General features: G+C 30.4%; 7 protein-coding genes across 16 annotated transcripts in view; 3 read left to right on the top strand and 4 right to left on the bottom strand.

Annotated features, from left to right (window-relative positions):
• The first annotated feature begins 46 nt into the window (after positions 1-46).
• LOC100647436 (succinate dehydrogenase cytochrome b560 subunit, mitochondrial) lies at positions 47-1715 on the top strand. The gene is made up of 5 exons (XM_003400574.4): positions 47-250; positions 330-386; positions 474-673; positions 752-894; positions 979-1715. The coding sequence occupies exons 1-5, from the start codon at positions 225-227 to the stop codon at positions 1081-1083; spliced, it is 531 nt and encodes a 176-aa protein (XP_003400622.1). The 5' UTR covers positions 47-224; the 3' UTR covers positions 1084-1715.
• LOC100651297 (replication factor C subunit 3) lies at positions 1261-2899 on the bottom strand. Its single transcript, XM_012316171.3, has 5 exons — positions 2660-2899; positions 2377-2514; positions 2152-2317; positions 1755-2073; positions 1261-1671 (listed from the first exon to the last, which is right to left on the bottom strand). Exons 1-5 carry the CDS (start codon positions 2744-2746, stop codon positions 1314-1316), a joined length of 1068 nt encoding a protein of 355 aa, XP_012171561.2. The 5' UTR covers positions 2747-2899; the 3' UTR covers positions 1261-1313.
• A 1126-nt stretch (positions 2900-4025) lies between these two features.
• On the bottom strand, positions 4026-7625 carry LOC100646007 (ras association domain-containing protein 8). 4 transcript variants are annotated; one of them, XM_012316174.3, is made up of 10 exons: positions 7500-7625; positions 7051-7177; positions 6815-6925; positions 6439-6735; positions 5997-6356; positions 5662-5823; positions 5454-5570; positions 4721-4860; positions 4347-4654; positions 4026-4281 (listed from the first exon to the last, which is right to left on the bottom strand). In XM_012316174.3, exons 2-10 carry the CDS (start codon positions 7120-7122, stop codon positions 4181-4183), a joined length of 1668 nt encoding a protein of 555 aa, XP_012171564.1. In that variant the 5' UTR covers positions 7123-7177; positions 7500-7625; the 3' UTR covers positions 4026-4180. The 4 variants fall into 4 exon arrangements, with proteins under 4 accessions (XP_012171564.1, XP_012171565.1, XP_003400611.1 ...); XM_012316175.3 differs by lacking the exon at positions 7500-7625 and adding an exon at positions 7356-7491; XM_003400563.4 differs by lacking the exon at positions 7500-7625 and adding an exon at positions 7266-7421.
• LOC100647079 (probable dimethyladenosine transferase) lies at positions 7493-9119 on the top strand. Its single transcript, XM_003400571.4, has 5 exons — positions 7493-7869; positions 7940-8306; positions 8415-8760; positions 8836-8942; positions 9013-9119. Exons 1-5 carry the CDS (start codon positions 7812-7814, stop codon positions 9053-9055), a joined length of 921 nt encoding a protein of 306 aa, XP_003400619.1. The 5' UTR covers positions 7493-7811; the 3' UTR covers positions 9056-9119.
• Positions 9120-9209: 90 nt separating this feature from the next.
• On the bottom strand, positions 9210-13646 carry LOC100646483 (E3 ubiquitin-protein ligase Topors). 3 transcript variants are annotated; one of them, XM_048411942.1, is made up of 7 exons: positions 13490-13646; positions 12438-12867; positions 12120-12353; positions 11771-12042; positions 11525-11698; positions 11232-11445; positions 9210-11154 (listed from the first exon to the last, which is right to left on the bottom strand). In XM_048411942.1, the coding sequence occupies exons 2-7, from the start codon at positions 12824-12826 to the stop codon at positions 10113-10115; spliced, it is 2325 nt and encodes a 774-aa protein (XP_048267899.1). In that variant the 5' UTR covers positions 12827-12867; positions 13490-13646; the 3' UTR covers positions 9210-10112. The 3 variants fall into 3 exon arrangements, with proteins under 3 accessions (XP_048267899.1, XP_012171546.2, XP_048267900.1); XM_012316156.3 differs by having other exon boundaries at positions 11525-11683; XM_048411943.1 differs by lacking the exon at positions 13490-13646 and adding an exon at positions 13236-13383.
• A 487-nt stretch (positions 13647-14133) lies between these two features.
• On the top strand, positions 14134-18237 carry LOC100645138 (SET and MYND domain-containing protein 4). 3 transcript variants are annotated; one of them, XM_012316157.3, is made up of 7 exons: positions 14134-14281; positions 14923-15046; positions 15158-16352; positions 16427-16707; positions 16851-17009; positions 17094-17237; positions 17478-18237. In XM_012316157.3, exons 3-7 carry the CDS (start codon positions 15287-15289, stop codon positions 17721-17723), a joined length of 1896 nt encoding a protein of 631 aa, XP_012171547.1. In that variant the 5' UTR covers positions 14134-14281; positions 14923-15046; positions 15158-15286; the 3' UTR covers positions 17724-18237. The 3 variants fall into 3 exon arrangements, with proteins under 3 accessions (XP_012171547.1, XP_012171548.1, XP_048267901.1); XM_012316158.3 differs by lacking the exon at positions 14134-14281 and adding an exon at positions 14675-14847; XM_048411944.1 differs by lacking the exon at positions 14134-14281 and having other exon boundaries at positions 14675-15046.
• The window catches only part of LOC100645386 (protein 5NUC), an 18475-nt gene continuing 12344 nt past the window's right edge, over positions 17519-23649 (bottom strand). For all 3 annotated transcript variants that reach the window (XM_012316167.3, XM_012316165.3, XM_003400558.4), the window contains 6 exons: positions 22911-23388; positions 21444-21675; positions 20753-21352; positions 18912-19349; positions 18619-18808; positions 17519-18516 (listed from right to left, as the gene is read on the bottom strand). In XM_012316167.3, coding sequence (XP_012171557.1) covers positions 18320-18516; positions 18619-18808; positions 18912-19349; positions 20753-21352; positions 21444-21675; positions 22911-23080 — 1827 coding nt within the window. In that variant the 5' untranslated portion in view covers positions 23081-23388 and the 3' untranslated portion in view covers positions 17519-18319. The remainder of the gene's footprint in view (positions 18517-18618; positions 18809-18911; positions 19350-20752; positions 21353-21443; positions 21676-22910; positions 23389-23649) is intronic.

The following is a 23649-nucleotide window of genomic DNA, read 5'->3' as shown; positions in this document are numbered from 1 at the left end:
ACGTTTACTATCTCGCCTTGTTAGGCAGACTATAGAAATCATATGTCCCAATATGAGATAATTTTTTTAACTTTTATCTAATCGAATTACTTATATTACGCAATTTTGTCTAAGCCAAATAGCCAGAATAAATACTATAAAAAGACACATAATTTATATCACTGTTCATATACTTCAACATCTATGTATGTACGTTTAGAATTTAGAATTACGAATATAGTCACATGAACATGGCGCTGTGTTATATGAGGTAGTGAACTGTCGCTGAACTTTTTTAACAAATTTTGTTGTATTTAATAAGACTAATGTTAAAAATTGTTTTTGTTTAGATTGCTTTGCCGGCGAAGCATCAATCCTTGTACTTTCCGGAATTTATATACCTCCAGGTAATTTATTACATAATATGTAACCTTCGCTCTATTTAAATGTCATTTATGCTTTTTATAAATGAAATTATGAAAGTAATTTTCTAGCCCACGAAATGTTGCCATATCTAAACCACTGTTCACGGGAAGTACAATTTGCGAAACCCATGATGAGAAAAACATGCGCCTTAAAAGACCCATGTCACCACATTTGTCCATTTACCAAATTCAATTAACATCTTTTCTTTCAATTACACATCGTACAACAGGCATGATATTATCAAGTTATGCCATGTTGCTTGGTATAGGTAAAATTATTATTCATCTCTGCAGAATAAAGCTAGAAATAAAAATCTGTAAACAAATAATTTTTGTTGTAATTGCAGGAACATTACTTATCCCAGGTGGTATTCCTTGCCTCATAGAAATCATTACAAATTTAGGTTTGTCTGCACCTGTTCTTTTCACGGGAAAAACTTTGCTTGCTTTACCTGCTACGTATCATGTATTTAATGGATTTCGTCACTTGGTAATTAAAGTTTCTTAAAAACTATTGGATTTATATATGTTTCTAATTAATATTTTTTTGTTATTAATAAAATCTTGTTTATAGGCTTGGGATTTAGGAATGTTTCTTTCAATTAAGGAAGTGTATAGCACTGGTTATGCGGTAATTGCATTATCAACAATTTCTGCTATTGCTCTTGCCGCAATGTAAATTTAAACAATTATATTGTCACATTGATATAATTTCTATTGAAAATTAATTGTACTGTTAGATTAATGTGTTCCATCTTGTACTTTCGAAATTATATCTAATTTATGACAAAAACCAAAAATAGATATTATTAGTAGTTAATTTATAATAGTAAATACAAAATAATTTACGAATGTATGAACTGATTTAAAAATTATATTTTAATACATGCAAATATGTGAATAAATATATCACACAAAACCTTCAAGAGATGAATCGATAAATTTTTTGTAAATTGCCATAAATCGTGCGACAAATGCTTCTAAATGGAAAATTGGTTTTGATCCTCTGTGCATTCTATGTTCATATTCTGCTGCAACTGTTGCAATTTCAATTTTTAGCTGAAGATCACAATTTTTTATACATTCTTGTAAAAGACCCTTAAATATTAAATCACATGGTATAGCATGTGTTAATAATTCATAGAGCCTGTTTCTTATTGTAAGAAGCTTTTTTGGATTCTGTTCACTGACCATCATATTTGCTGTATTACGAATATACACTTGCCAATCTGGTTCTGTAATACTTTGGTCTGCAGTAAATGGATATCTAAAGATAAAAAGTGAATAAAGTGATATACTGTTTTAGTTAAATGTATCAAAACAAATTTATTGATGGATGAATATACTTACTGCTCAACTTTACAAGCTTCAAGCATTAATATCGCTCGTCTGAGATTTCTGCCACTACATTCAGCCAATCTTGTAGCCAGTTCATCTGGTAAAGTTAAACCTTCGCGTTTACAAATTGAATGCAAAATATCTTTTATATCTGATATTGATGGTGCTGGAACTCTAATTCCTAAACATCGTGATCTGATAGCTGGCAGAACACGAGATGTTGAATTTGCACAAAGTATTAGCCTACATGTAGTGACATATTTCTCCATTGTTCTTCGAAGAGCATGTTGTGCCTCTTTTGTAAGTTGATCCACATTAGTCAGTAATACCACTAATAAAAAATTATAGCTATTAAAGAATGCACAAAATTAAATAATGATCAATCGTTAAATGAAATTTGAAAATTTACCTTTAAATTCTTTTTGTCCACTGGGATCTATTTGATGAGTTTGAGCTGTTGTTTTCACCAAGTCCATCACTACTACCCTATCATGTATACCAACATCGCTTGGGTTTACTTCAATGTGATAGTTGCTACTTATTGTTGTTATCTCTAGCTTCTTCTTGGAAGGTGTCTGAAATCATAAAGTTATCATTTTCAGAATCAAACTAAATATATAAAAATATATCTTACTTCAAATGTCATAGTTTCCATTCTTAATCTGTCAACACCACTTCCATATAATTCTCTTATAATACACATTATACGGGTCTTTTTTCCTGCCCCTGATGGTCCATAAACTAATAAATGTGGAAAATCTCCTTTTTGTATCTAAAATTATAATTATAAGTTATTTGAACACGTTTATATTCAATGATATTACAAAAAAAAAATAAATAACATACTTCTAGTATAACCTATTCTCTAACTTACTATTTAATGAACATATTTTAACTATATTTTAAGGCAATATTACCATGTTTTTTAAATAGTCTGCTTGTTTTTTATGATAATCCAATTTTCCAAGTGCTGTTGGACGATATTTATCTACCCAGAGACTCATATTTGCTTGAAGAATGTAGAAAACAACTGTTGTTATTTGAATTCTACTTAATTGAAGACGTAATAAATGATTAATAAATATTATATTAAAAGTATAAACACATTTCGAACATTTACTCGATTATTTAGCAGTAATTTTTTCTTTCACTTATGTATATGTGTATAATTCTAAACAAAGGATTAAATGATCCCGGTATATATTGCTTTTATGACGCTATGAAGTAACGAATTAAAAAGCGCGCGAAACTGTGAGCTATTGTTTTACACTTCTTACAACCCTATAATTAGGGTATATACATTAGATGTCTTTTTGTAAAATTACATAGATCAATAGATCTAAATAGATCAATAAACAATTCCATTTCAACTTTTAATTAAATTTTATCTTTTATTTGTATATTTTATTATACAATATATGTTTATTTCTAATAAAAAATTAACACACTTTGGTAGACACGTTGTAAAAAACAGATCAGTATTATCGACAATGAAATAATTACATACTCCAAGAGTATGTAGATTTTGTAAAAATGAAATTACATACGAAGTAAACTTAATCGTAGTATCATACTTAAAAGATCATTACTAATAATGGCAGTGTGAAGATGCTATGATATGCACTAATAATATAATTTATATGCACATATAAATCAATGAAGACTGTTATCATGTAAAATGAAGCGATTTTTTCATTTAAAACTACAATCAAATACAATCAAACACAATCAGATTTTTTATATAGGGTTAAGTTTGGTTGATAAAATAGAATGAACTCAATTTTGAAATGAGATTTGAATAATAGATTCTTAAATGTTTAGAAATAAAGTTGAAGTAAATTAACATACTTCAACAGAAGATAGAGTAGAATATTTCAGATTTCATTATCACATGCTTTTAAGGATATGTACAAGATACACAACATATGTGTACTACATTAATATTTTAAGTGCAAATTAAATTAATATTGTATAGTGCACTAATATGTAAATGCTCTTAATTCACAGAATCATTTTGATTATAGAAAATATATAATCTTATCTCAAGTAATAATTCCATGAAATTTGCAACAATTTATAAGTACATTTACTTAAATTATATCATGCAAGTAGGTCGCATGATTTATAATTGTGATACTTTGGATAAATGTATTGTCCAATATTTTTTCTTTTGTCTTGGATATATACAAATAATGTTTAAGACTATTAATAAGACTTATACTTATTACTTAAGCTTGTTCAAAATTATATGGCCAGTAGATAAAAATAATTAGTGTATACATAAACAGTACGAAAGTAAAATATCTTATTCACTTACATTGATTTTACTAGAGGTGCAAACTGCACATGTAACCCTACATGAAATATTTAATTGCTTACTGTATTAAAAATAAAAAATATTACGTTCGATATCTCAAAGTATGTCGAATAATATATGTTTATACCCAAACACCATGTGGATTTTTACTCGTAGGTACCGCAGTCTCCAATTGTCTTGGTGAACCTATCATTTTACGCGTACTACCAGGTTTATGGGTACCTATATATAGAAATCGATAAATTAATTAACATTTTCAGTTACATTTTAATTTAAGTCACAAATACCTTCAAATAATGATTTGACTTGTTCATCTTGACAAGCAACAGCAAGACTTTGTAAATTAGCTTCTTTCATATCCGCTACTAATCGTTCTACTTGTAATTTTTTCTCAACAATTGCTGACTCTAAACTTACTACTTCCAATTTTAATGTTTCCGCACATTGGGAAGCTAGTTCAGCAGAACGTTTAGCTTGTTCTACTTCATTTTGAAGATGTTCGACTTCAGTAATGATTTTACGTTCCATTATTTGTCTTTCATCTGTTTCACGACTTATATTATGTTGTTCTATAGCAAGTTCTTCCATAACTAATCTGCAATGCAAAAGAACACAATTAAATTTGTGCTATATCAAAAAAGTTAAGCTTATAATCTTTTACCTAATTTTATTTTTGCACTGAAGTAATTCTGTCTCACAATTCGCAAGTTTTGATCTCAGTAAAGTAATTTCTGATTTTAATGTCTTTTCTTGTTGTCTAACTATTTCACTTTCTTCTTCGACATGTGCTAGTTCTTTTAGCTATAAAAACAAACATTATTACAAGAAGAGTTACCAAAATACTTAGAAGGGAGGATGAAATGGAAGGACAGAAAAATATTAGCAAGATTCAGATGTGGAAACGAGACCAAAGCAAGGGAATATTGGAAAGAAGAGGGAGAAAAAAGATGCAGACTATGTAAAAGGAAAGAAGACCTGAGACATGTAATAGAAGAATGTGAAATAACAGGAGGACCAAAGGACACAGAAAAAATACTAAATGAGACTGGAGAAGGACTAACAGAACTAAAAGCAATAATAGAGAAGAGAAGGGCAATACAAGATGAGGAGGAATAACAATAAGGAAGCACAGCAAGGAGTCAAAAGCCCAAAAGTTGCCACAGTTTTAGAGACAGAATAATTAAGGGAGTGCAATACAATAGAGTGGATAGGAGGGGAGGTAGATATATAAGAAGCGAAATAGGTAAGAGAGATGTAAAACTAAAAGCTCGTCCAAAGCCGAAAGGCACGGATTAAGCAATAATAAAATAAAATAAAAATAAAATAATAGAAACAAACACTATTACAATCATGATAATTATACAAAGTATTTTCATATTGTATGAAATACATACCTGTTCTTCAATAAGACGTCCTGTAGTTTCCATGCGATTCACTTCCTGAGAAATGAAATCCATCTGATGCATTTGTTCTCTATTTTTAGTTTCCCAATATAATATTTCAGCATCAAACTGAAGATAAATTATGAAATACATGTTTAAAAATTTTGTCACGATTAAATTATTAAAAATATAACTAAATATATAATTACGTAATTCGTACTTTAGTAAGATCCGCTTGCTGTGCATTAATAGTATCGCGTTGTTTATTGACTAGTCTAATAAGTTCAACATAGCGTTGAGTGTAAGCAACTGTAACCATATTTTGAGCTTGACCAGATAATTGGTTTACAGATTGAGCTTGCCCTTTTGTTTCTTGAAATTCCTAAACATACAAGAAGGATTAACAGCATTAATTGCAATAACTATATTATTGTTATCATTATATTATGTCTACACCAACATATTGATCTAGCTATCTATATCTGTGTATACCAATGTATTGATCTAACTATTTATATTTGTGTATATATTTAAAAAATATCTTGTCTGTAGAACCTGAATAAGATTTCTCTTTAGTTTGACAGAATTACTGGAAGATGGTTGATCTTCTTTATGAACATGAGGACTTCCAATATTTGTACTAGATTGAAACTGTGATCTTCCAGGACTATTTAAATTAGGTGGTGGAGGATCTCTGTATGGGGGTAAAGTTCTTAAAGGTGGTGAAGCTGGACCTGGAGGATCCCTATATGGGGGAACTTCACGCACTTTCTTTTGTGATAAATGTGTGTTACTTTCACTGCTACTAGCACGGGTAGGAGACTGAGCTGGTTTTTGCATATTTTTTCTTATATTCAATTCCTTATTTTTTAAATGCAACGTAGGTTGAACTATGGCAACATTTTCCATCTGAATCTAAAATATAAATATAAAATATGAAAAGATATTACACACAATTAGTTATGAGAATGCACAATATAATTTAAATATTATTTACTTCTGTATTATTTTCCATAACATGTCCATGTAATCCTCCAAACGTTAGTGATTTTCTGATGTCACGATTTCTATCAAGACATCCTTGTAAGTCATCAAATTCGGAATTTGGAGTTGTGGTATTTTTAGCATCATCTTGTGCACTATTATGTTCTGAGGCAGAACTCATCACACCATTTGATCGTGTACCATGGTTTAAACGAGTTCCTAATGAACTAGAAGCCTTATTATTTTCTGGAGTAGAACGTCTTAATATCAATTGAACTTCTGAAGAATATTCTCCCCATTTCATCAGAATCTTATTAAAAAAGTTTATATTATTATACAAACCCATATAAGTTATAAATTAATTCTTTAAAAATTGAATGCATTAATACCTTTAAAGGATTCTCATATGGAGCTAAAAGACGTTCGTTAGTTCTCCACCTTTCTATTAAAGTAAATCTACCTGTTTGGCCCGTTGCATGGGCAAGAGCATATACTACATCCTAAAAGTTACATTTTATTATACAGACTATGCTTCTATTAAATTATTAAAGTATGGAATTCAGTGTTTAAAATTATAAATATTACATCATCCAACGCAATTGTGATATTAAAAAATATAACTAACCTGACATGTAGTGGTTTCTGTAACACCACATACAATACGCTGTATTCCTTCTACCCATACTTTTAGCTCCATAACGTCACCAATTTAGAATCTCAAGATTAAGCCTTTGCATTGCAAAATTTTATTCCTGCAAAATGATAGACCACTCGTCAAACTTAAATTTATGTCGTATCATTAGAGTGAATATTTCACGCAATAAGAAAGTCAATGATTACATGCGTTCACTGATAATTATTATCAAGCTTCATTAAATAAACATGCTTGATAAAACTTAAATAATATTGCAATAATTCGTTGCTTATAACCTTAACTATATAATTATCAAAATGACAGATTTACGTCCATGTTAATGCAGAATATAGGTAAACGCTTTTCTCTACGTTCATTAGCAGTTTGGCCACTTTGTTAGAAAATTAGGCTTTTTTAATCAATAATTAATCGATATGCACCTTTAATAGACAAATGCATTTCTTTTACATATCCTCAACTTATACAACTCATAATATTTGATATTAAATAATCAAAGAAATTTAATAAGAAACATTCACTAGTACACGTAATTCTAATTTTACTACATCACACAAGAGGGAGTTGAAAACGTCCATATAGAGAAATGAGTTATTCCTTTCATATCACAATCTATTTTAATTAAGAATGTGGTTTTCCTCGTTCAGTGTTTATTATTGACATGTGATGAATTTTATGATTAATTTTTTTATAATATTTTGCATAAAATTTGAAATATAAATAAAATAAATAAAATGCCGAAAGTACACACGCAAAAAACAACTCGTATTCATAAAGAAGTCGCAAAACAGGGTATGATATATCTATAATATGTATTTTTCTTGTGGAGTGATTAATTTTTAATAATACATTAATTTTCCAGGAATTTTATTTAATACGAATATTGGACAACATATTCTAAAAAATCCGCTTGTTATTCAAAGTATGGTTGAAAAAGCGGCAGTTAGACCAACAGATGTTGTATTAGAAATAGGTCCAGGTACTGGTAATATGACAGTAAAATTACTGGACAAAGCTAAAAAAGTAATAGCATGTGAATTGGATGCTCGAATGGTAGCTGAGTTACAGAAACGTGTGCAAGGTACAATTTATCAGTCAAAATTACAAATTATGATAGGCGATGTCTTGAAAACAGACTTACCATTTTTTGATTTATGTGTTGCCAATATACCATATCAGATATCATCACCTTTAGTATTCAAATTACTTTTACATAGGCCACTGTTCAGGTATGTTCAGTTTGTTTAAAAATTTATTTATTGATATTTGAAAAATTATAAATTTTTAACATACAGGGAATACAAGCAGAAATGGACTTAGCACATTATTTTTTGCAGATGTGCTGTACTTATGTTTCAAAGAGAGTTTGCTGAACGTTTAGTAGCTAAACCAGGAGATAAATTATATTGTCGTTTAAGTATAAATACTCAGTTGTTAGCACGAGTGGACTTGCTTATGAAAGTAGGGAAAAACAATTTTAGACCACCACCAAAAGTAGAGTCAAATGTAGTTAGAATAGAACCACGTAATCCACCACCTCCAATTAATTACCAAGAATGGGATGGTTTAACACGAATTGCATTTGTCAGAAAAAATAAAACTCTCTCAGCAGCATTTAAACAAACTACAGTCTTAACAATGTTGGAGAAAAATTACAAGCTTCATTGTAGTTTGAATAACAAGGTAATCAAAGATGTAATAGGTATTACAAGAATATTAGTTTAAATGTTACAAAACTTTTTGTTTTATGATATGTAGGAAATTCCAGAGGGATTTAATATCAAGGAAATGATAAATGATATTTTACAAAAAGCGGATGCAGAAAATAAACGTGCAAGAACTATGGATATAGATGATTTTATCAGGTATACGAATGTTATATGAATTATTTTAATAATCATAACTGTAAGATTAATTTTATATTAAAATTTTTAGCCTCTTACATGCATTTAACGCGCAAGGAGTGCATTTTACATAAATCAAAATTTGATTAATGTAAAAAAACTGTTATGTTTTGAGAAAAATATATGATGTAAGGAAAATTCAGTCTTTTGAATAATTTAAAAGTATTATTTTCATTCTCCCACATTTTACCTCAGAACATTACTTAAAAAAAAAAAGAGGAAACAATATTATCTGTTATAAACTAATTACTTTATGATTCATACATAACATGTATAATTTTACATATAGCACTTCTAAATCTACGTACTTTACAAAAAATTATATCTGTGTAAAGTTTTAATTAAATTATTAGCTTATAACATACAAATATATTTACAAACATTCTTTGGGAATTAAAGTCGTAGGGAAATATAATAAGGACTGTAGTTCCTTTATGAAAGTAATAGTGATATATATATATACACACACATATATACATATATATATATATATATGTTCGTACGTGTTTATGCAGAATATTTTCTTTTCCATATATTGCCCAAAATTTAACATAAATTTTAACACATTAAGTTTGGTCGCATCTTTTATGTAAACAATTTATACATTAGAAAAAATTATAAATAAAACCTGTAATTTTACGTCAGTACTTTATACACAATTTTCATATATTTTACAACACATGTGGAAGCCATTTTCATTAAAAATATAGAGAAATAAAATAATATTTCATATAATGCAATATGTTTTCATTTAGAAATGTTAAATGTCTCTGCACCCTTATAACCATATTGATGATGATGAACAAATGAATATATCGAAAATTAATGTGAATTCATCATGTTTTATCGTTGTTGTATTTCACGTACACATGATAGTTTAAAGAAATTCATTAGTAACCTTCAATTAAATAGGTAATCGTTAAATGGTTTTAATTATTAAATTCAGCGATATCGTTTTGAATCCAAGCCAATTAACAATCAAATGCATCATTATTTTCATCAATTTTGATTTGGTGTTACCCTGAGATCTTTTGTAACCCCTTGCAAATTTTGTAGGAGTTACACACGTTTATTTCTTTTTCTAATTAAATCATTTTTCGAATCGGAATGTTTCAATATTATATTTCAATTTCAAGCTGGATGTCGGCGAGTTAGTCGTGATCGATTTGATGAACTATGTGTTCTACTGCTGGATCGTTTCCTCTTTTTACTTTTATGCCTATCTTTATGCTTCGATTTTTTTTTACGTGTATACGATTTATTTGAATAATTACTGCATTGACTGTGCGACCTAAAATCTCCATCGGAATCTGAACTACTTAGAATTACTTCTCTTGTCTTGGATTTAAATTCACGATCTTTTCTTAACACGTCTCTGGTTGTCCAAGAGCTGTCATTATCACTTATATCTCGTTGAGATTCCCGTCTTCTAGAACTATCTTTTTTTTCTTTTTGGGATGCATAAGAAGATACACTGCTACTTCTAGACTCAGATTGTCGATCACTCTTGTATCTTGACTCTTTTCGGTGAGCTTCTTTTGTATCTGATACTTGCCTAGTTTTACCTCTTGTTCTAATTATCTTCTCATTTCTGCTCGTATCAAAATCACTTGAACTAGTGGCGTATTTCCTTTTAGATTTTCGCAGTGTACGAGATTTCACATTCTTCATAACTTCGTCTGAATCAGTACTATTACTACTGAATGATTCATCATCTGAATATCGAGTTTCTTTCTTAATTAAATCTTTACGAACCCGTACAGTGCCTTTCGTAGAATATTGTAAAGTTCGCGATTTTTTTTCATCCAAAGGTTTTGATTCGATTTCGTGAGAACTGCTGTCACTACTACTACTACTTAATCTTCTTTTCGACGGCCGTTGAGTATTCCTCTTCGATGCCTTTTTTCTAGCGTCACTTTCGCCTGAACTGGATAAATTCCTACTCGTTCGATTACGAACTCTTGTTTCTATAGATCGCTTGCGCCTTTTACTAGTTGTACTTCTTTTCGTATGTTTTCTAGTACGACTTTGATATTTTCTGCTTCTTCGGAAATTGTAATCGCTGTCTGAATCAGAATTACTTTCGTTAGATGATGATGCCAATGCTCGGTTCTTAATACTGTGAGATGTACTAGGTTGGACAATATCTTCATATGAAGCAGGTGCTGGAACTCTAATAATGACATTAAAATAACATAACTATGTTTTCGATTGATGTCAAGTGTTCTGAAATATAATATTTTCACTTACTGAGCGTTATCATTTGATATGTGAGAAATGTTTATTTCTTCAGGATCAGATGAAAGTAATTCTATGATTTCTGGAGTTCTTTCATGACGAGGTTTCACATAACCAATCACTTCGCAATCATTATCTGATATGGAGGAATCAGAGGAAATAGTTAATACATCTGGTACATTGTATGGGATTTCCAATTGAAACGTTTGTGCTACGGTACTTGGACCTAATTAAAAAAATACTTTACATTTTAATATCATGTAAAATAACGATGTGAAACAAAGAAAAGCAAATGAGAGTTTTACCAGGCATATTAATCGTATGTGGTCCTACACTAGGCATATCTGTGTTCATTCTAAGATCGATTGCTTCATCTAGAACTCGCACATCTGAATCATCAGAACTAGTGCTAGTACTGCTAGATGCAGGTGACAAAATATGTGATACATATTCATTTGACAATCCTATAATGAATATTACTAATTTTGGAAAGAAAAGGTGTAAAGTATCACACATGATATACAAATAAGTAATGGAACTATATCACCTACCTTGTGGTAAATAAGTTACGGATTGATCATAGCCAACTAAATCGAAATTAGTTCGCGCATAATTAAGTAATTCATGTACAAAGTGGTCTGTATATGTGCTGAAATGAGGGCGTACTAACTCTCGAAATTCTGGGCTTCTGATATCATAGTGACTAAGAGCATCCAATATGATACTTAATACATATGCAACAAGTGAAGAATTGTTATTAAGTAATACTTGCAATTCTCTATTTAACCATGGTATAAGTCGGTTTAATTCTCTCGGTTCTCTCCTTAAACAGAATAAGAAAACGTTATATTGATTTTTTATGCAAATAATGTATAAATAGTACCAAGTACTAATACTTACCGATAAAAATCAGCACTACATTCGCGAAAGCGACCAAATACATCTGGTAATGCAGTAGCCCAAATTCCGAGCCTATAAATGGTGCGACGATAATCGGCTGGATTTACACGTCTACGTAAGCGCTCTCCTATTGGAACTTGTGGTGCTATGCTAGGTAATTGTTCTCTTCTTGCAACCTGTTCTGGATTAAGCACTATTTCATGTGAGCGTCTGTGATGTCCTGTCATAGTTGTTCTACAATGATTTAATTCATTTGTTTATGACATTGTTATATATTTAATATTAAATATTAATCTTAGATTAAGATTTACATGATACCTATAATGAAAACGATGAGTGCCAACATCCATAGCATGACCCAATTCAAAATTAAGATCAAAAGTGGCAAATTCTCTAGGTACATGATACTGGTCATAATCTTCTTCTGATCTAACATTGTGTATGATGGATTTGAATGTCTGCTTACATAATGGACATTCTGTCTTTATTTTAGACCATTGAAGTAAACAAGTAAAACAAAATTGATGAAGGCAACTATCAGTGAATGAGGTATTCACTAATTTGCCCAAACAAATGCTACAATTTGGCGGAGGTGATACTGCACCATCACTCCGATCACTGCTATCTGGATTCTGCACAGGTACTTCTGATTTAATAGGTTCTTCTGCACCTGCGGTCGAATCTTTTACTTCTAATGGGCCTTCCATTATAGATTAATATATTTGTCCATTTATTAAAAGGAACTACCCTGAAATACATTAAATCATATATAAATTCAACAAAGTTAACATTAATATACATGTATAAAAAATAATTTCATCTATAATATATTACATATGAATTAAGTATATACACTATAAAGTGAAATTAGTAAACTGTAAGTTAAATAATGTCATTAGTAATATTAATAATTATCCATTAATTTATGAAGTCTATACAAGATATTTTACATATATCTTATTGTTATTATTATTACAGTTTATAAATATTCACTGACTACGATAGGCTATTTAAAATGTTACATAAATAACTTCAGTTTACGATAAAAATGAATAATTAACAAAAATACAAGACTGTATATAAACTCTATTACGTCGACGTAAATATCATACGTACGTGTAAAAATATCAAGATACAAATTTTTTCGTCTTCAAATTCATTGAAAAAAAAAAGCTTGTATTAACCTTCAAGAACATATTTCTATCAAAACAAGAAAGAAACTGAAGAAAAAGACGTCATACGGAAAAGAAAGAGGCGTCACAAAGCTGTTTTATAATCGGTATGTTTCCATTTTATTCAACTTGTTATTGATTATCGATGTCACTATTTTTTTTCATAAATCATACGGTTCTGGAAGTGTGAGTTCTTACCTTCGAGAAATGAGAAAGAAATTTTAATGTCGGCGTTCAAACGAAAAATAATTAATATCTCAACGAAACTATCTTTTCTCGGGAATGGTACTTTTACAGCAACCCATGATCGCAGAACGGAAACTGGTGTAGCATAATGCTATGAATGAGATATTAACCGAAGGTAAGAATTATTATCATCAGTGATACCTTCTTAAAAAAAATTCCTAGCAGGATGAAGACAGCACATAAATACACGGTTTGGTTGAAATAATATTTATTTGTTCAAACTTTATCTTCAATATTTTAAGTTATTAGTATTAACTACTTATATTGTTTATTACTTCATTTATAATAATATAAAAATAAGTAATAATATATATAACTGTAAATTTTTGTTAATTTGCTTCAACTGTATCGACTAACTTAATAGTAATGAAAATTAAGTAATCCCAGTAGTACCAATATTTTAGTATCTTCAAATAATTTATTGCACAAAGACAAAAAAGCTTGAATACTTGATGCTTTTTATTCAATTTGATCGTGATTACGTAGAGTTACCTAACATGGTACAAATAATACTTTTATCAATTTCTTTTATTTATAATGTATATTTGTTATTTCTAAATACTTGAAAAATCGAATAATATAAATACTTTTTATACGTTGTTTTGATGTACTCTTATTTTTCTTATACATTCATAATATTATATTTTAAACAAATGGTTTACGTACATAATTTGTCAGAATCAACCGATAACTACAACCAGATGGAGATAAAATAGAAATAATTCTTCAATTAAAGAAAACCTTGTACGTATCATGATCGTAAGATAAAGCTGCTAAGTTAGGAGATTATGTTTCATATCATTAGCCAAAAAGAAGAATGGGAAACATACATATATAGTTCGCAAATAATGCTTTATCATGTCATTACTAAATCATTCCAACTGATATGTATTACTTAAAGAACCGTAGTTATTTCACTATTGATAATATATAGATTACAGATTTTTACGCAAATTCATTTTTTTGAAAATATAATTAAAAAAGTAGAGCCTTGGTAGAAAATTTTACCTACCAAATATTATAGAAAGCAGTATACTTTGAATACTTTATATATATTTTCATGCATATTCTGTGTAATTTCGTACTTTCAAATTAGTAGTTTAAACGTAGTCTAATAATATAATACTCAATAGATTATAGGGACAAAATGATAGATATATTTTTACGAATATTTTGTTAAAATTAATGAATCCTTTTGGTACTAACTGTAATATCTCCGTAATTATCTCTGAACCTGCAATAGTGTCGCGTTATTTGACCGAAGTTTTGCCTTGTTCATTGACCGTTGCTATTCCCATTAGTTTTTGGAAGTAATTTCGTTCAGTAAAATCGAATATGTCTGTTTTAATAAAATATCAATTCCATATTTTGTACTATGTTTTAAGGTATTACACTTGCACTTAATGAGGAACACTTAAGATTTCCTGGAACTCTATTTTTCTTAAGAACTGGTTAGATATGGTCCTGAGCCGCAGTCAGTTAACGTGAAATTACGGTTACTCTGATCTCGTGAGTTAAAAATAACTTATTCTTACATAGTTGAGAAGCAGCGATGTTCATTAATATTGCCGTAAAAGTATTCTGTATACAATATTGTATCTAAATATTTTTATGTAACAGGTACATTAATTTGTGACAATAACGGGTATTTGCATTTTGCCGCTCAATACTAGTCATAGTTATTTTTTAATCTACATATACATACATGTGTATTTTTATGATAACGTTATTCAATAAAAAAGAAAGAGGATGGAGAAAGTATTACATTCATTAAATAGAAAATTAATTGCTGCAGATAAACATCGAGATTTGATTAATAAGTACAAAACATTATGTACAGATGAAGAACGTATAGTATTTACTCTTAATGTTATGCTAGAATATAATATAATTCCACAAGCTTGTGGTGATATAAAAGATGCAAAGGAATCTGAGAAATTGAGAGAACAAGGTAATAAACTATTTGTTTCAACACCATTGAAAAATTATACATGTGTGGACGCATTAAAATTGTATACAAAAAGCATAGCTTATGCTCCTTATCCATCTGAACAACTTGCTTTGGCATATGCCAACAGATCTGCTGTTCTAATAAAGTTACATAAATATGAGTTATGTATTCAAGACATAGATAGAGCACTAGCACTCACATATCCAAATAATTTACGTGCTAAGCTTTGTGTAAGAAAAGTTGAGTGTTTAAATGCTCTGGGACATCCTCGTATGGAAGATGCCATAAAAGAAGCACAATATTGGTTGGAAAAGATGTCTTCAGATGATATCAACCGAAAAAAATTAAGTGAAAAACTAAATAATACAAAACACAATTTAGCATCTCAAAAGTTGAAGAAACAGAATACTATAAAACAACCACCGCTTCCTAAGATAAAAACTCGTAATATTGAAGTTCCTTGTGCTTCTGATGCAGTAACTATAAAGTATAATGAAGAATATGGTAGACATATTGTAGCTACTCATAAAATAAGACCTGGTGAAGTAATTGCAGTAGAAAAGCCATACTCATTAATATTAACACCTGATAATATACATACACATTGCTCAAATTGTTTGGAGGTGTCTTGGGCCAATATACCTTGTGAGCACTGCACATATGCTATGTATTGTTCAGAGGAATGTAAGATTATGGAATGGAAAAAGTATCACGATGTTGAATGCACAGTATTTCCCTCTATGTTAAAGATGAATTTTGTCAAATTAGATTTGTTTAGTTTAAGACTTGCAATTCAGGCTGTGAGAGAAGCTACACATATACAAGAACTAAGGAAGGAGTTAAAAGAAGTTGATAGTTGTGTTGGTAAATAGCTATACACATTACCATGATGAAATTAATATGAGTGTTAATTTTGTATTTTCTTACATTCTTTTCAGCTTCTCGAACAAAAGGTTTTTCTAAAGATGGCACTTTTCCTAGTGATAAATATAGGAGTTTATTAGGTCTTGTGACTAATACTGAAAAACGTTCAGTACAAGATCTCTTTAGAAGATCTTTAGATGCAAGCTTTATTTTATACTTTGTAGCAACATGTACTAATATGTTTGGAAATCCATTAAGCAAAGATTTATCTGTGTTAATAAAAAATGCTGATGTTACATTTGTTGGTGGTCTTATTTTGAGACATCAGCAACTGATTCCTAATAATATTCATAGTGTATGTGGTTTTCATATTGCTTTAGTGCAATTAATTTTTTTTGTCATAAATTATTAATATTGGGTTACTCGGAAAGTTAGTTCCGATTTTCGGTAGATGACATTAGGACGTAATAGATAATTAATATAAATGACTATTTGCAGTTCTCTGAGGAATGTGGATTAGAGGCAGTTGAACGTGGTGCTGCAGCTATGCCATTCTCCAGCTTAATTAATCACAGTTGTAATCCAAATATCTTAAGGCATTCAAGATCTGAATATGTTATTATCTATGCTATATATCCTATTGAAGAAGGGGAACAGGTATATATATTTAAGTGACACATAAATAGTACATTATGATACTAATGTTTTGTTGTTCACAAATTTTTTATTCTTCTTTTTAAGTTATATGATATTTATACTCAACATTATGCTATTACACCAAAAGCTGTGAGACAAGAAAAGCTTTTGAAACAGTATTATTTTAAGTGTAATTGTCTACCATGTCAAGAGGATTGGCCATTGTACTATAATCTAAAATCTTTCAGAGTAAGCTATTAGTTAAGTAGGAATATTTTAACCCCTTCCCGTACTTTAGCGAGTCAGACTCGCAATGAATATGAAACTCGCGATATTCATGTTTGGCCCAAGTATTTGGTCGCGAGTCAGACTCGCGATATTCATGTTTGGGCCAAAATTTCCATCGCGAATTTGACTCACTAAAGTACGGGAAGGGGTTAAAGTATTACTTTGTACTATTATTTACCTCCGCGATTTGTTATTTTATAGAATTTAGTTAAGAAGGAGGAAGATAAGAATAGAATTAGACATGTGTTAAGAAAATTTAATAAATATGTCAATATTGCAACAGAAGGAAATATATCGGATAAACATATCGTTGATGATTTGTTAAAAATGATTGAAGTACTATACGAATTGGTGCCAATGCCGTGTACAGAAATGAATAACGTAGTAGAAACTTTGAAGCGTGTCTACGATTTAAATGGAAATCGGTTTGAAATCCCTGAACTGTAAGTAACGTCTCATATGTGATAAAATTTATACAAAACAAAATTTTAATGTTTTAATGTTTTGTATAAAAATAATGTATAAAAATGTGTATGAAAATAAATGTGCGTTTTAAACTATTTGTCTCTTCTTTACATCGAATATTTCTATACATGTTTTAATATTTAATAATATTTATTTATAATAATATATATTTATATTATATATTTGTATATATTAAAAATATATGTGCTATGAATACGACGTCAATGTGTATTTGATGTCAATAACATTTTATATAATGACATATTGTATTATATTTATTAAGTACAAATTGAAAGAGATCGAGAAAATAAAATACCTGTAAAACCATACAAATGTTATAATGTTTAATTACCGATAAAGTTAGATAGTAACTAAAATAATAATTAAAGTATGTTCATTGGAACCGAATAATTATATAGATACTGCAGTGGTGTTTTTACTGAGCTTCAAAGGGTACGGTTTATAGCATATATTTGAGGTAGTGAAAAAGGTAAAAGGTGCATAAAAAATTGGTATAAATTATGAACTTTCAAAATACTGAATGTCAATTCCTCAAAATGTATCCTACATATTAGGATTTATCTTGTTAGCAACCAGCTGAATATTGGTAATAAAATTGTTAATCCTATTGAGTGGTATATACTATTTGTACCACTGCAAGTGGTACAAACTTCTTGGAAATAATTATTGAAGTACATAATTCTCCATTCAACACCAGGATGTACAGGACTATGTTTTTCTAAATACATCATTAATGTATTTGATGTAGTGACACCTATAAAAGAAAGTGCATTGTTACATTGTTTATTAAACAGCCTGTTAAACGATAAATAACTTATTTAAAAAATTATATTTAACAAAACTTATATAAATGTACCGAGAGATGTGGTTTTGAGATCCTTTAGCATAGAATATCCATCACCACCGCTTTGCAAGAAGTCAGTCAGGAGTACATTATAAGTTTGATTTTTTTCAAGTTTGTTATATGTTGGAACATCACAGGATGCGCACAATACTTCTACTGAAACTACTCTTGAATTTTTTGGTTGAGTTAAATCATAGACCACCTATAGTCATTTAAATAAAGTAATATGATTAATTACTGTTTAACAATATTGAATTATTGGTTTGTAGTAATAGCTAGAAAGTTATGTATATTTAATCACATACTTGAAGTCCTGAAACTTGCAAAAATGCTCCAAAGAGATTAGCAGTATTATCCTTCTCTAGATTGTAAACACTCCATTCTAATACAGACAATAACAATTCTCCAGTCATTGAAGCTTTTAGGATAGTGTTATGAAAGGGTAGCACATTAAGAACATCACCCATGGTGACCTTATCTTCATTGCTTCTTGTGATAGAACTTCTGATACTGCCACTATTATGAAGAGCTATTGCAGCATCCGTCCAACTGGATTGGTCTGCATATTCACCAACATTGTAATCAATCATACTATCTGTGATTAAATTGCCCAGGTTACATTCTCTTAGTCTACAAACTTTACTATCTCCTTCGAGAAGGACTCGTGTCTTTCCGAGTATTCTTAGACTAATATTATCGATAGCATCTCTCATTTGTTCTAATTCGTTTAAAATATCTTTCGCCTATTACGAAACAAAACAAACAATTATATAATTAATATAGTTTCTAGTTTGTTTGATGTTACTAGTTCTATTTAATTGATAAGTGCACATTGTTGAATGTATTTTATAACATGATTTTTCAATAATAACAAGCAATAATTACTACTAATCTGCGGATTTGCTATAAATCTATAAGGAGATTCTACTCTTTTAATTATATTCTCAAGAATATAAATTTGCATAAAAATCCATAGTCTAATCATTATTATAAAAGTACATTTTGAAAGTCATGATATGTTAATAGGAGCATAGAAATCCTTCAAATGCAGTCAGGAACAAGGAAAGTAAATGTTTTGCGAGAGACAGAGAATATAAACCACCATCTCGTTATATACTCCTAATACATACTTCCTATAGCCTGATTAAGGAAAAATAAAATTTCTGAGGTTGAAAAGTGAGAGTAGTAGAGATGATTAAAATCAAATCGGTATTGAAAATGAACCAATTAATTGATTTTTAAGTATAATTTCTACACTTTTAGAATCATATTGTAGAGATGATACATCTATTTAATATTCAAATATAACTTAAAAAATAATCTTTTATTTTAATAATTGCTAATAAAAAATTGTTCTACAATATCTCTCAAAGAAGTTATAGCATATGGCAACAATAATAGCAGGGTTAACAAAATGCTATAAAGAACTATTGCATTGTATGTATGATACAATGGAATTTAGAACTTTTCTTTTCTATAATATTCTGTTATGGACAGGGCTAATATATTAGGAGCATATCTAAATCGAATTGGTAACTTCTATTTTTTATCTTTCTCATATAATAGTGCGAATCTTGTCTGTGACATTACACTAGAAATTCAACGACTTCCTCGAGTATTCTATGTTCCTGTTAACATTTCTCGATTTTCGGATTAAGTTCAAACACTCAATAGATGGCACTGATCTCTAATTCTTTCTTATCGTTATCTTTGTACAGTTTATCGGAGCGTGTGTATAAAGGTACTGCTGCATTAAGGAGCTATAGATCTATTTTTCAATAATTTAAGAAAACTAACAAGAATCAATTCAATGTCAACTAAAATCAAATTACTTTTTGAAATATCAACTAATTAGTCAATCATCGCTTAAATTGATAATAATAAACTTTTGTTCTTTTGAATATGAAACCTGTCTTCTTCTTCCAATAAATATAATTAAAATATTAGAGCTGCCTTTTTATTGTTACAAACCTTACATACCTATGTTATCATGTATATATATTTGCATCGATAATGTTGTCAATTTCATTACGAGATATGGATTTATATAATTGGACATCAAAAGAAGATCCGACTTTGATATCAAATAATGTAGATGACAACTATTTCTGTTATATATATATACATATACAAATTTAACGCTCACCTGTTCAATACTGCTATCTACTAGAATAGGATTGCCATTAATATTAGTCACTTCTCCCTTATCATCGAAGGTCACCGTAAGATTGCCAAGATACTTAGTATAAGCGTAAGCTTGAACCACATAAACCTTTCTTCCACTTTTCTGTATTACTTCTGTTGGATATAAACCTTCTGGTACCTCCAAATCCGGTTGTATGCCATTATAAAGGAAAGTATTTGTGTGTCCACCGATCACTATATCGATATCTTCCACTTCTCGACCAATCTTCTTGTCCATCTCAAATCCAGAATGTCCCACAGCGATCAATATGTTTACACCCTGGCTTTTTAATTGTTTTGCTTCTCTACGAATGCTCTCCACTTCGTCTAAGAAAATCACGTTTTCCGTTGTGGCAATTATCTTGGTATCTGGTGTTAGATAACCGATCACGCCGATCTTTACTCCATTTACGGTTAGAATTGTACTGTTTTTTAACTTCGTGGCTGCCAGATCTGGTTGTTTGCTTAAGTCCAGGTTGGAAGTGACTATGGGGAACGAGGCGTTCTCGATGAAAGGTATTAAACCTTCCACGCCATCGTCGAACTCGTGGTTTCCTAAACTCTGTAATTTTGTGATAGAAAACATAGAGAACGATAAAAGATCGACGGCATGGATGGATAGTACGGAAGTATTTCCACACGAGATACTCTACCGTGACATTTGGAGCTAGAAGATTCAAAAATTTGGCTACAATTTTCCACTTGTACACGCTGAACCACGTAGATCCTTGATAAGTATCGCCAGCGTTGAGGAAGAGACATGGGACCGACGAGTTTCTGGCTTGTCGAACCAGAGTAGCTATTCTCGCGAATCCACCATAGCATTTCTTCTCCTCTGCTTCTTTCTTCGAGCAAACGCTTGATAATCTCGATGTTTGCTCGAATCTGTGAACATTAATCGGGCAATTTTTTAGGCTAATTGATTACAGATTAATAGCGTAATTAACAGGTCAATTGTTCGAGTTAAAAGGATGTATCTGAGTCAAGCTGATAGTCTAATTTGCCTTGTAATTGGCTAGATTCAGTTATGAATAATTTATAAGTAATCTGCGTTTGAAAACAGGCTATTCGAATCGTTATTAGTGGCGTGATAAACAGTGGATATACATAACAAACATATAATACCAAGTATATGAAAACACACTACTTTCTAGACATTGAGTATCATCGAAATTAGAAGATCATCGCGAAAACAAACTGATTTTCTTTCGTATGGCCTTCATACGTCAAGGTATTTCACCGGATAATTAACGTGAAAGCTAACGTTTAAATCGCACGTGGAGTATTAGTTATCGTTACGTTGTTCGTAATTAGCGTTGTTGCGTTGCGATCGCGTAGCGCCGATATTTTGACTATTTGAGTATTTAGCTGAAATAATTTGCGATGGAGCGCATTGAAAAACTTACTAACGCAATCCGCGAGAAACAAACTGACTGTTAGACTGGGGATATTTACGCAAATACGCATCTTATTCGTATTTCTACGTCTGGACATTTTTAGAAGATGGATGAACATAAAATGGGACGATCGAAGCGAAACAATGGAGAAATACGGCGATAAGAATGCTACTCGATGTCTGTGCATGTTGAAAACCTTTCGCAACATCTATTTTTTTACCTTATTTTTTTTAATTGAGGAAACTACAGAGTCCCCGCTGTTCGAATCAATATAAAAGTCGACTAATCGCGATAAAATCTATCTCTTATCTTATTCTTTTTTATAGAACGATTTTTACAAAGATAAGTCTGATAACAGGGAAACATTGTGGCGAAAGCGATTATTACTATTAGACAATTCGCGACTGTAGATTTTTCTCTCTCTACTCGTTCATTTTTTTTTTTTTTTTTAAATAACGAAAATAAAGAAAGAGGCAAAAGTAAGAAATTGCGATAAAAATTAATAATCACGCTAACTATTAATTTGAACAAATTCAGAATATACGTGCGCATTTCTTTTTCTATATTTCTTTCTCCTGTAAAGATACGAAACGTATCCTCTTATGATATCCATATATTTTTTGGAAAATCAAGGATATCTTTCCTCTTGAATTCTGCTTTTGTAAAAAGTAAAAAAATAAAAAAAGGAAAGAGAAGCGGAAGAAGGATATAAAAACCAGTTACCTCGAATGCATATCATTGGTATGAACGATTCGAACGGTGAGTCCCTCAGAAACCTGGGGTTCCGTAGGCACAGGGTTGCCGAGGACTCCACTGGAGAACGCCAGAACGGTCGTAATCATGATCCAGGCGACGAGCATTTTGTCACACGGCTGTTCACGCTTCGGCTGCATTCTCGTCCAATTTCACACTGTTCCGTTAACCGGCTGTTTTAAATGTAATAAGGCAAGCGACTTGGGTATCGTGGTGGCTATCAGCCAGAAAGAATGGAGAGGAAGGGGACAAATTGGTTCACCAATTGCGACCTTGTCCGATTCGTAGTTTCATCGCTGACTAATATTCCTTTCTTTTCTATTATCTGTCCCGTTTTTCTCCTTCGTTTTAACGATCAGCCGTTTCGTTTTAAGACAATCCATTCATTTTCTGGATCATTAGGTTTCTCGTTTTCGAGGAAGTCGCCAGGATCCTTTGTCTGGATTTTCTATTAAACCAAGAAAAGAAAAAGATGCATCGTGACTATCCGCTATCGTCTAGCTCGTTAATTTTTATTATAAACGACGTTTTGTCGTTAAATTACTTCTCGTTGAATACTGCGCACAATTCTCACGTAACGAGAAATAATCTCCACTACCTTAACGAACTTCATCTCCTCAGGACTGTTATAAATTATCCATCATGTATTCCTGGGAAATATTATTTTGCGCACTTGTAGTTTTGTCATAAACGCAAAAAATCCTGGAGC

The sequence above is a fragment of the Bombus terrestris genome, chromosome 14 (assembly GCF_910591885.1).
Source record: "Bombus terrestris chromosome 14, iyBomTerr1.2, whole genome shotgun sequence".
Lineage (NCBI taxonomy): Eukaryota > Metazoa > Arthropoda > Insecta > Hymenoptera > Apidae > Bombus > Bombus terrestris.
This window is presented reverse-complemented; position numbering and strand designations above follow the sequence as displayed.